Source organism: Coregonus clupeaformis, chromosome 19 (assembly GCF_020615455.1).
Source record: "Coregonus clupeaformis isolate EN_2021a chromosome 19, ASM2061545v1, whole genome shotgun sequence".
NCBI lineage: Eukaryota > Metazoa > Chordata > Actinopteri > Salmoniformes > Salmonidae > Coregonus > Coregonus clupeaformis.
The window spans coordinates 23,591,214-23,604,625 of NC_059210.1; the positions used below are offsets into that span (position 1 = coordinate 23,591,214).

General features: G+C 44.8%; 1 protein-coding gene across 1 annotated transcript; it reads left to right on the forward strand.

The window, feature by feature from the left end:
- Positions 1–2,693: 2,693 nt before the first annotated feature.
- Positions 2,694–13,306, forward strand: LOC121531830 (WAP four-disulfide core domain protein 1-like). Its single transcript, XM_041837315.1, has 7 exons — positions 2,694–3,305; positions 10,643–10,841; positions 11,021–11,104; positions 11,198–11,338; positions 11,424–11,474; positions 11,575–11,640; positions 12,141–13,306. Exons 1-6 carry the CDS (start codon positions 3,195–3,197, stop codon positions 11,637–11,639), a joined length of 651 nt encoding a protein of 216 aa, XP_041693249.1. The 5' UTR covers positions 2,694–3,194; the 3' UTR covers position 11,640; positions 12,141–13,306.
- The last annotated feature ends 106 nt before the right edge of the window (positions 13,307–13,412 follow it).

A 13,412-nucleotide genomic window follows, 5' to 3' on the forward strand; every position in this document is an offset into this window, starting at 1 on the left:
GCTGGAATGGGCTACAAGACCATCGCCAAGCAGCTTGGTGAGAAGGTGACAACAGTTGGTGCGATTATTCGCAAATGGAAGAAACACAAAATAACTGTCAATCTCCCTCGGCCTGGGGCTCCATGCAAGATCTCACCTCGTGTAGTTGCAATGATCATGAGAATGGTGAGGAATCAGCCCAGAACTACACAGGAGGATCTTGTCAATGATCTCAAGGCAGCTGGGACCATAGTCACCAAGAAAACAATTGGTAACACACTACGCCGTGAAGGACTGAAATCCTGCAGCGCCCGCAAGGTCCCCCTGCTCAAGAAAGCACATATACATGCCCGTCTGAAGTTTGCCAATGAACATCTGAATGATTCAGAGGAGAACTGGGTGAAAGTGTTGTGGTCAGATGAGACCAAAATGGAGCTCTTTGGCATCAACTCAACGTGTTTGGAGGAGGAGGAATGCTGCCTATGACCCCAAGAACACCATCCCCACCGTCAAACATGGAGGTGGAAACATTATGCTTTGGGGGTGTTTTTCTGCTAAGGGGACAGGACAACTTCACCGCATCAAAGGGACGATGGACGGCGACATGTACCGTCAAATCTTGGGTGAGAACCTCCTTCCCTCAGCCAGGGCATTGAAAATGGGTCGTGGATGGGTATTCCAGCATGACAATGACCCAAAACACACGGCCAAGGCAACAAAGGAGTGGCTCAAGAAGAAGCACATTAAGGTCCTGGAGTGGCCTAGCCAGTCTCTAGACCTTAATCCCATAGAAAATCTGTGGAGGGAGCTGAAGGTTCGAGTTGCCAAACGTCAGCCTCGAAACCTTAATGATATGCAAAGAGGAGTGGGACAAAATCCCTCCTGAGATGTGTGCAAACCTGGTGGCCAACTACAAGAAACGTCTGACCTCTGTGATTGCCAACAAGGGTTTTGCCACTAAGTCATGTTTTGCAGAGGGGTCAAATACTTATTTCCCTTATTAAAATGAAAATACATTTTTGACATGCGTTTTTCTGGATTTTTTGTTTGTTATTCTGTCTCTCACTGTTCAAATAAACCTACCAATAAAATTATAGACTGATCATTTCTTTGTCAGTGGGCAAACATACAAAATCAGCAGGGGATCAAATACTTTTTTCCCTCACTGTACACACCGTGTAACAATTTAACGAACACAGAGACACTCAACATAGTCAGGTCCTGTTGCATGTGAATGGGGCGCCCAGGCTCCGTGTCAAGGTTATCTGAGTCAAATTCTCTGTGCCCTTGCTGTAGAAGGGGACAAAGTGTTGTGCTGGTGGTAGGGTGGTAGACAGAGTGGAGTGTACTTGGGTTTAGGCTAGTGCAGGGATGGGCAAGTGGTGAATGCAGGGGGGGATGTGGGGGGAGGTTGGGCAGTCTGTGGTGATAGGTGACCGTGACAGGGATAGTGACCCCCTAACCCCACAGTGCAGAAATGAGAGTGACTGTCATCTGCATGGAGCACAGCCACATGTCTACACTTAGCTGTCTCCAGTCTGGCTATAATCACCACGCCAGTAAACACCACTCAACAAGTTTACCACTGCTGTGTTATGTGGTTATAATCAGCTTATACCGACAATCAACATGACCCAACCATCCTCTAAAGAATGTCATCACATGCTGATCTGAACTCAACATATTGTTGCATTATGGTTCTCTGAGGTATGTTATCATAGTTTTAGTTCATAGCTCCATAGTTGTTGGTTTCTGCTGTTATCACTGTAGCTACTGTATCACCTCCGCTATTGATGCAGTACCCTTCCTTACAGGGAACATCCCATAGTTACATCATCAGGGGTGATTGTGGGCACTGATCATGTCTTTATAGTAAAGCCACTTTTCCCAACCTCATACCCCATCCAGGCCCCGCTGGCGACAGACAGGCATGTCTCTCTCTTGCTATTCTATTCTCTCTCTCTTCATTCTCTCTTTTGTGTAACTATAGCTAGGGCCCCATTGTGACATGGGCCTTGCTCCTGCAAAACGAATAATGACAGAGATTTGTGCAGGCTTAGCATTCTTTCCCCCTTTCAATGCAGGATACGGGAATGACGGGGGTTAGGGGGAGTTAGGGAGTGAGAAGGGTGAGGGGATATGTCCTAGTTTGAGGGAAATGTTTTTTCACAGACAAGTGGCTCCTTCCCTGGAACACGCAACATGCTTTTATTCTTTCTGGTTGACCGCCTAGATTATCCTTTCAACATATAGCCTTCTCAGTACATCGCACTCCCAGGGACTTTCTAACAGTATATCATGCATTTCTTATTTCCACAAGTTAAACTAATTATGTAAAATGTATGCATACAACAATCATAACTGAATACAGGCATACATACACATTAACTCTAACATACAGTCCATACTGGAAATGTACTGTATGCTGTCACTTATGTAGACTTGCCCTCAAAGTTTTTCCTACTCTCTTTAACACATACAGTACATGCCAAAAGACAAATACTGTATACCCAAACGCAAGGATGCACGTCTTTACACACACTCTCTCTCTCATTCAAATAAAGATCAGCTGATGTGCAGTTACAGACACAGGGGGCAACAATATCTCATTCTCCACATCTTTCGGTCTTCTGCTCTCTCCCCTCCCTCCTTAGGGCTCCCTCCTCCCGCTCCCTCCTTCCTTCCTTCCCTCCCTCTCTCTCTCTCTCTCTCGCTCTCTCTCAGTCATAGGCAGACATGTGCTTGCCGTGCCAGCAGACTGATTTAACCCTCTCCTCAGAATAACTGATGCACAGACAGCTGTCTTTCACTTCCCCTCCTTGACCCCCCTAACTATCTCCCTCTTTCCTTTTCCCTCCACAGTAGCTCTATTCATTATTTATCCTCCTTTCCGTTCCTCTCTTCTTATTCTCCCCTGCAGTTTTCCCTGCTCAGACAGCTATAAAGAATTGTCCTGTAGCAGAGCTTGTGTAATTGCTGGCTTCACAGGCACATGAGAACAGGAGCCCCTGCTTCAACACCGGCCCAATAAGGAATACCAAGCACTGGACTGAACAACACAGCATTGGAGGGAAGGACAAAGCAAAAGACATACAAAGAAAAACAGGCCACCTTTTCTAAACTCCAAGGAAGAAGGATACAATACGGAATACAAGGAGTGTCAGAAGGAGAGAAGAAACAGTGTGAGGAGTACAGGAAGAGTTAAGTGTTAGACCATGCCTGGCTGTCATGTCCGGACACCGCTGGTGCTGGTGCTCTGCATGCTGGTGCTGTCCTGTGGGTCAGGAGGCGCCCGACGGATCAGGAAGAGAGGGCTTAACCAAAAGGTGGGGGTTAGAGCTGATATGAGTACCTAAACTGTTGCTGCAGCAATACAGGTGTGTGTGTGTGTGTGTGTGTGTGTGTGTGTGTGTGTGTGTGTGTGTGTGTAAAGAGGAAGGGAAAGCCTGGTGGAAATACAATACATACTCTGTTTTAGCAGGGTGGCAGAGGGGTGTAGTTTGAAGGTTTCACACTTAAAACAGTTTTGGGGCTGAGGTGAGACGCGGGTGTTAACAGTGGTGTGACTATGTCTCTGTTGAAGTGCTCAGTAGAGGTGTGTATGTCTGAAGATAAACGTACTATGAGGACAGTTGAGAGAGGGAAACTGTATAATTTGACATCTGAAGCCATGTGACGTGCTTGAATTCTATTTTTAAAACTCTCACAAGACTACAAAATAGAAGGTACAGGGTGTATGCATGTGTGTACATTTGTGTGTGTGTGTCTTTGTTTGTGTGTGTGTGTGTGTGTGCGTGCCTCTGTATGTCTATGTGCGTGTGTGTGTGCATGCACGTGTGTATGTATGCAAGTGTGCATGCGTGTGTCTGTGTGGTACGTGTGTATGTGTTTGTGTGAACCTGGTGTAAAGGATGTTGGGGTTATTGGGGCAGGAACTCAGTGGGCCTTAGCTCGTTAACTCAGCTCAGTGCAGGTTTGATTGATCATAGCTAACGAGGGCCAGTGCACTATGGTGCCCCTCTCTCTCTCCCTCCCCCCCTCATTCTCTCTCACCCTCACTCCCTCAAGACGGATGGCCAAACTGACATTCTTCAAGGATGCTGCTTCAAAGCCACTTTAATTGGAACATGCTGAGGTGGCTGTGGCCTTCCTTCATTCTCCTTCTCCCTCCAAGCCTTCCACTTCCATCACTCTCCATTCACAACTCTATGGCACCAGCATGGGCAACACCTGTTGCCTTCCCTTGCCTTTCTTTCTTTGTTTGAAAAGGCCAGTAATGGTTGCAGGATGTTAGGTGAGCTTATCCGACTAGTTTAAATATTTGAGTTCTCTTACCGTACAGTGGATGACAGTCGGTCAGATTTCAGGTTTCAAGTTGTATTAGTCGTACAGTATGTACGGGATACGCATGGTATACATCGTCCAACGAAATGGTTCCTTCTTGACAATGCAACAACAATAAGAAATAATAAAATATAAACATAAGATCATAAAGTAAATGGCTCAGTAGAATATAATATTTGTTGTTGCATAATTATAATACAGGAAGCCACAATGTATAGTCCAATATTTACATGTGTATTGGGAAGGGGAGTGTGGGGTTCAGTATATAAACTGAGCAGTGTAATAAGTGTCTGGTAGCAGCAGTGAGTGATGTGTGTGTAGCGTGTGTGTGTGTGTGTGTTTGTGTGGATGTGTGCATGAGTGAGAGCATGTGTGCTAAGGTGCGGAGAATCAAAGCAGGTGGTCAGTCCAGTTCAAGTGTTCAGCAGTCTGGTGGCTTGTAGATAGAAACTGTCTCTGAGCCTGTTGGTATCAGACCTCTTGCTCTGATACCGTCTGTCCGATGGTCAGGGAGAAACAAAGACGCAAATGTAGTATTCCAGATCTGGGAGGCTGAGAGATAAGTGTGTAGCTTCCAATTCATGATCCAGAAGTGTTTGTCGGTCGGAAATTATTGCACGGACATTCTGAGCAAACAAAGTCGAGCAGGAACCGTCAAAACGCACACCCTCCTCAGCGCTGCAATCTTATCTTGTCACCTAGGCCAATAGGCGTAGTGGTCAATAGGTCAATAGGCGTAGTGTAGTGTTGGCTCAGATTAGTCCAGGACTGGGGCACTGGGTCAAATCCTTCTGGCACTTTGCTCTGCTGTAATTGCAGCTTAAACTGCAAAGATCATAAGTGCCTAAGTTATTGAGTGAGATGACTCAAATTAATTGGACCGTTTAATTAAATGATTTCATGCCATTGCCAGGCAGCCCCCAGTGACCCCTCTCCATTAGAGTGACCACAGAGTGGTGTTTAATGGCTGAGGCAGGAACTCAGTATTGACTGTATTGACACCTTGTTGTGAGGCCATTTATAAGCTATTGTCAATATCATTGCTGCCTGGGCCAAAAACTTGGCCTGTCAGTTGCCAGAAACCACTGCCATTAACCTAAGATGTTTTGCCCTTGTCATTCAATCATCACACAGCTTTTAAAGCCCTGGCATCTTTCTCATATAAACCCTTCCAGTGTGCTCAGTCTTAGCAATAGCAGCACTATGGTTTCATGAAGGCTGTGTGAGGAGTGGAGGAGTGACAGACAGTCATGCAGAAGACTGACCACAGAGAAACAGAGCATGGTCATTGTCACAGAGGGGCTCCTGTGTGAGAGCAGCAGACAGAGACAGAGGAGGAGGCAGGGGAGAGATGGGAGAGGTGCAGGAGGCAGAGAGAGGGGCTGCAGAGGGGCACAGGGTGGAGCTCTCTTTCTCCCTCCAGACCAGCAAAGTAGAATGAGGAGCTGGCCAGCACAGTCAGAAACATGCAAACATTCTGTTAGCGTGGGGAGAACATTTCAATAACCACAGCTGCCACTGCTTAGACAGCACCCAGAGAATGTTGATGCAAAATTTGGAGTAACACTCCTGTTATTGTGTCCCATCCAGGGGGATATTGTCTGCTTCTGACATGTGTCCGGGCATGTTCATGAAGTTCTGAACTGTACTAAATCTGTTCAGTTCCATTTATTTCCCTTGCTGTGGACAGGCTTTTGGAAGGCTCTGAAATTAGACTGTGCCTGCAGATACTCAGCAACTCCTTGGCCTTCCTGTTCTGTTTCTGTTCTGGGCCGTCTGCCTCGGCCTCTCTCAGCCTTTTATGTCCTCCCCAGGTGATTCTCACATCTCTGTTTAGCATCTCACAGCTACAGCACTTTATCCATGGGAGCTATAAGGGAATGAATCCCATGGGATTGGGCTATCTGTGTGCTAAGACGTCAGAACGAACGAGATTGGAACAGGCATCCTAATTTTGATCATTCCAGTATGGCGGCCAAGTTCATATTCAGTATAGACTATTCCAAGATGGCTGGACTCAATATAGGAGATAATTCCTCTATTGTAGCCAGTAAATACCATTCTGTCTATGAGTATGACAAAAATCTAAAATATTCGTAACAAATACAAAATATATGGCCTTGCCATACAGTAATATATTGGAAAAAACATTCTGGAAGAAATCTACAGGAGGTAAAGTATGTTTCATACTTGTTTTGAGTAAACTGCTGGGTAGGTCAGAGTTAATACACTTAGCCCACTGGCAGAGGTTGTCAGGTGATGTGAACTTTGATAGGCATTCGGAACGTTAATCCCAGTCAGATGATGTGAGCATGGTCTGGACATTACTGTACACCATCAACTAGATTCAGCCACAGGACGATTTTTTCGTGAGTGGATGGTCAGGGGGCCGAAACATAACTACAAATAAATTGCAGACTGCAAATTGACCGCAATAAGCCCAAACAGATATAATATTTGACTAAAACCTAATAATTTAGGTTTTATAAAGAGATGGAGTGTAGCCAGCATTTGTCTGGCTACACTCCATCTCTTTATATACTAAGGTCAGACCCTGCCAGCTGTCAGTCAGAGTCGGTGCAGGAAATGAACTAAGTGCCCAGGGGCCACACAAAGTCTAGAGCAAGGCTGGTCTAGAGACCTTTCACGGCGCAGGAGATCTCTGCATGGAAAGGAGGCTGGATAATGGATATAGTTGTATTACATGAGAAAGGAGGAGATACCAATCTAAATAGCATGGCCAATGCATAAGTATGACTAGAATGAAATAATCAGTGCAATCCATTCAAGCTGTATGACAGTATCACATTGCACATAGTCACTGGAGAGGCTGCATGGTGTGCTTCCTGGAGTTCTAGGAATCAGGAAGTGTCTGATCTAAGAACTAGATACAGTACAGACCTCAATGGCCGGATCACAGTTTACATCGCAGTCTGGAGCCAAATGAGGTCTCTGATTGCTTCAGACCACAGCTGCAGCGCTCAGCTTTGAAATTGCTGCTCTGGAAGACAATGCTCCCAGTAAACACCGGTATAACAGGGCTGCCGGCATCTCTGTAGCCCAGCAGGAAGATACCAATAAACAATAAATAAACAATGTGGGACTGAACATCAAACAGACGCATGCAGCACGACACAGTGCAGGGCAGGGCAGCTTGGCACTCAGACAGCCAGACTGATAGACTGACAGACAGGATCCAGACACTACTTCCTTTGGTACTGAGATCTGAAGGGAAACGATGGGAACTGAGTATATAATGAACCATGGTCACTGTAGCTCACATTATCCATTCACAGAGATAATCAGTCTCACTCTTGTACTTTAAACCTGGAGTTGCATTTGTAAAGATACAGGATGACATGAGGATGAAAGTGAATGGCCTACTTTGCCTCCCATAATCATATCTGTTTATAGGATTAGAATAATTTTGTAGACCTAACAGCATTGTGACATCTGATTGGCTTCTCTTTGACTTTTCCACTGGTTTTGAGATACTATAGGTTAGGTTAATATAACTAGGCCTAGAAAGTCTCAGGAGACAGACAGTCAGAAGATCTGAGAGATGCTTGTTCCAATCTGGCCAATGTGGACCACAGCTGCAAAAAGCATACATTCTCAGTATGAAGAGAACCTTGATGAAGCCAAAAGCTCAAAAGATTAACTTTGAGGAAGGTGAATCACTGTAAAGTACATAAACAATCTGGAAGTGGTCCTAAGACGTAGTCAATTGGCATCAAATCAGGATCAATACCCTAACCAAGGCACAGTCTGAGCACGCACTATGTTACTGTGGTCACACTGACAGAGAGGGCCAGAATGTAGTGCCCCCGTGTGTTGCCACGCCAAAGCCACAAGTTGATTCAGTCACTGAGCCGTGGTGAGACCCAGCACCCCACCCACCAGGCTGGCAGCTGACAGAGTGAATGATTTGTGTGTTTATTACAAACACGCATTCTGTGTGTCACAAACACCAATGCCAAACATCTGCTTTCATTTTTACGGTTGATTTGGAAGAGCAGTTGCTTAGTTTGCCATCGCGTGCAGTCTGTAAGCCCGTTAACTAATTAGTGAGAGGGGGAAAAACTCTCTGAGGGCCCCGACACAGTCTCTCTGTCAGGGATAATAAGGACAGGGACCCCCTACCCAGGCTGGCAGGGCATCCACTTCATGAGCAGCAGGATGCACACCTGAATTTATAGTATCCGGTCTGGAGCTCCATGCTATAGATGGGCTTTGGTTTTCTCTTCGCCAGCCAATGTGGAACATTTGCATTCTGATTAACTACTGCTGGATGAAGGATGATAGAGGAGAGGAATTTGCATTGGCATCGTGAGCCTCCCAGATTGAGTCTGGTTGGCACCGTACAATACCTCAACTGCAACTGGAAACCTGACCTCACTGTATCTGCTGCTGGGCCAGAGCAACTCCTCTGTGGAATAACACTAGAAAATATGAGGAAAGTGCCTCCCTAGCCTCATGGTTAAATGCACATCACATACAGTGACCACAAACCTAAATAAACCAGTGTTTGACCTATGACCTCCTCCAGAGCTCACAGGAAGTGCAACCTCTAATGGGCGAAGTTCACAACATGGGTGCATGGAAATAGTTGTAGTTTATTGAACCGAACAAAGCACTAAGCACAGCCATGGCTGCAATACAGATCTGATTAAGTAAGTGTTTCACAAGCTCTTTACAAGCAAATCACAGACCACCACTGTTCAGGAGAGGTGGAGAATGTGTGTGGGTTTGAGGCAGGCAGGACCTCCTTGACAGTATATCACGTGCCCTCCTTTCACCCCTTATTGACTTACTCTTCAATTCTTCATCCCTCCACATGTTTAGAGTCCAGGTCAAGGTGTTTACTAACAGGCATGACAGCTACATAACACTGAAAACATAACAAATAGAACAAGCTGATGGAAAATGTTGCATCAAGTATGTTACAAAAATCAGTTACTGCCACCTGCTGGTCAAAGGGGTAGGAGAAGCACACGTATCACTATTTATCTTTGTAGTTGTAGGCCTACCAGGCAAACCTCCAAACGAGCTTCAATGCCATACAACACTCCTTCAGTAGCCTCCAACTGCTCTTAAACACTAGTAAAACTAAATGCATGCTCTTCAACCGAACGCTGCTTGCACCCGCCCACCCGACTAGAATCACTACTCTCGACGGGTCTGACCTAGAGTATGTGGACAACTACAAATATCTAGGTGTCTGGTTAGACTGTAAACTCTCCTTCCAGACTCACATTAAGAATCTCCAATCCAAAGTTAAATCTAGAATCGGTTTCCTATTTCGCAACAAAGCCTCCTTCACTCATGCTGCCAAACATGCCCTCGTAAAACTGACTATCCTACCGATCCTTGACTTCGCCGATGTCATTTACAAAATAGCCTCCAACACTCTACTCAGCAAATTGGATGTAGTCTATCACAGTGCCATCCGTTTTGTCTCCAAAGCCCCATATACTACCCACCACTGTGACCTGTACGCTCTTGTTGGCTGGTCCTCACTACATATTCGTCGCCAAACCCACTGGCTCCAGGCCATCTATAAATCACTGCTAGGCAAATCCCCGCCTTATCTTAGCTCATTGGTCACCATAGCAACACCCACCCGTAGTCTGCGCTCCAGCAGGTATATCTCACTGGTCATCCCCAAAGCCAACACCTCCTTTGGCCGCCATTCCTTCCAGTTCTCTGCTGCCAATGACTGGAACAAATTGCAAAATCTCTGAAGCTGGAGACACTTATCTCCCCTCACTAACTTTAAGCATCAGTTGTCAGAGCACCTTACCGATCACTGCACCTGTACACAGCCCATCTGAAATTAGCCCGCCCAACTACCTCATCCCTATATTGTTATTTATTTTGCTAATTTGTACCCCAGTATCTCTATTTGCACATCATCTCTTGCACATCTATCATTCGACCAGTCGGTAATACTAATTGTAATTATTTTGCACTATAGCCTATTTATTGCCTTACCTCCATAACTTGCTACATTTGCACACACTATATATATATGTATTTCTGTTGTATTTTTGACTTTGTTTTGTTTTACCCCATATGTAACTCTGTGTTGTTGTTTTTATCGCACTGCTTTGCTTTATCTTGGCCAGGTCGCAGTTGTAAATGAGAACTTGTTCTCAACTGGTTTACCTGGTTAAATAAAGGTGAAATAAAAAATAAAAAAATAAAAACTATAGCTATTATGTTAGAAATGATCCAGGTCTCTTTATATTTTAGTCTCAGGATAGTAGATTGCACATTTCTGTGCAAACAATAAAGTAATTATCTTATCTCATCTCAGGACTATGAGTATCCGAACCAGCAGTCCCAGTCCACACAGCACCAGAAGAACGACCGCTGCCCACCCCCACCTCAGATGCTACCGGAGCGGGCCTGTGAGGTGCCCGGCTGCCGCTCTGACTCAGAGTGTGAGCGCCACAAACGCTGCTGTTACAACGGCTGCATCTACGCCTGTCTGGAGTCAGTGCAGCCCCCACCAGGTAAGCACCATAGATCTAGAATACAGTACACAAAACCGTACTTATTGACCCATATGACAACACACATGGTCATACATAGCATGGGCATGGTTCTAACCATTGGCACAAGGATATGCAGTAAAATACTGACGATATCATTAGGATCAAACTTACCAATGATGTGTGTTTGTGTTGATCAGTGCTGGACTGGCTGGTTCAACCCAAGCCTCGGTGGCTGGGAGGGAATGGCTGGCTTCTAGACGGTCCAGAGGAGGTACTGCAGGGTGAGTAGCCTGGAACCATTAAACCCACCTGAACTCTACATCATCAGTGTGTGTGTTTAGTTGACCTCTGACCTGTCCCCCCCTGCCCTCTAGCGGAGGCATGCAGCACCACAGAGGATGGTGACGAGCCCCTTCACTGTCCCACGGGCTACGAGTGCCACATCATCAACCAAGGAAACCCCGCCGCTGGCATCCCCAACAGGGGACAGTGCATCAAGTCACGTGGTAACTCTGGTAAGGTCAGATTCAGTCAACACTCATTCGATGTAGTTCTAAAAACTGCCATAAACACTAACTGGAGGGGCTCTTTCTCTTCCAGATGGACGTCCCATGAGGCAAAAGTCCTACAAGGACTATAAAGATTACTTGGGTAGGTGTGGTGATCAACTGTCCTGTATATGCCATAATTATACTGCATTTGGATCTACTGCTGGGGTCTCTTTTACACGCCTGTCATTTCTCCACCATAGGAACTGGAAGTAGCTCTAATAATGCAGTGGCCTATGAGAAACACCACCACAAAAATCTGGGATGAGGTAGGTTTTACTGGGATAGAAAACTAGATCTTGATGGCATTTAGAAAAACAAAAAGACAGAATATAGTCTATATTAGTTGCTAGGGCTGAAAATTGCCAGGGACCTCACATACGTATTACGATTTGATTTTCCAAAGATACTGCTCTCTATGTCTGTTGCAGAGACAAGAGAGAGCATAAGTATATTTGTTTTGATCAGACATGGAAATTAAATAGCTGAAAACATGTTGGCTCACTATTTAAAAAGATGGAGAAGAAGCTACAGGATTTTGTTTTACAAATCGACACTTGGAGTCAAAGTAACGATATAATATTGTCCAAAATAATATTGCGCTATGTAACTGTATCGATTTTCCACTCATCACAATTTTTTGCCTATGCCAGAGCTATCAAAGGACAATCTAACAATCTATAATAACAATTTCTGACAATATCTGACAGATAGTTAAATGCTGGTACTCATCACAACCGATCAATGACTTTCTCATATCCCTCCTTAGATCATCAGATACCTCTCCACAGAACCTCAGCTATCAGAGCCCAGATACCAAACCTCTCCACTCATCAACAGAACACAGCAGAACACAACCAAACCAGACCTGACCTGGTAACCTCACGGTGCTTTACATTTCTCATGTCTGGCCTGGGAAAAGGATGAAAACAAGCCTACATTTCCTACCTCTTCTCGAACTGGTATACTCATGATCCAGGCAGGGTTAACACATAATACACTACTTTGAGAGATTTACACACACACGGAAACGTGTTGTGATTTAGTCATGGGTAAGGAATAATGGCGTTATGGTTGAAGCAGAGAAAGGTATAAGACACATTAAACGTCAAAGTACTTTTCTTTCCATCTCAAACTGGGAAGAAAAAAAAAAACATGACATTATTCTATACACAATTTCTATAGATCCACTGCAAAACACCCCACAACCAGACACACACCTGCCACCTAGGTAGCCCAATTCTGATCTTTCTCCCACTAATTGGTCTTTTGACCAATCAGATCTGAAAAATATCTGTGAAAAGATATGCGATTGCTCAGAACTAGTGTAAAAAAGATCAGAATTGGACTGCCTGTGTAAACCCATTGAATCCTAATCTGAGGCCCATTGAGGGCTGGTCAACAGGAAATAAGAACCATGTGCTGCTGTTGGCCCACTCACCCTTCAGGTGAGCAGGATGAAGGTCCCATAAACACACTGGATTTATAGTTATCAGACCGAGACTTCAGCTTGAACAAAGCCTGTCTGTCATGGTGGGAGAGCAAGCTGGGCCTTACACCAAACAGCATGATCACATCAATATCAGCACATGGAACAGTTTAAACTATCGAAAGTTAATCAAATTGATCCTATTCCATCCAGTATTTTCAGTTAAAAAATGCACATTAGTATAATAAAAAGTGAGTGGTCAGGAGTCCACATCAAATATCCATGTCTGTATTTTAGTACTATATGAAATGGTGCTCAGTTCCAAGGCTGCCTCTTCTAACAGGACAATAAGATGGTCTACACACAAAGACTGAATTCCACAACTAATAAGCTAGAGGTATGAACAAGATCTAACCATTCTCTGAGTGAAACAGTGATATCCAAATGTTGTCAAACTGGTGCTGAAATGTTGCCTTGTGTATTCCAAATAAACTGTATGTTTGAGGCATAGTCTCCTATTTACATTATTGTACAGACCTAAATAACAGACAAACTTTACACTAAAACCTAACCATTAACGCAAATGCATGATTGACCGTTCTTGCTAACTTT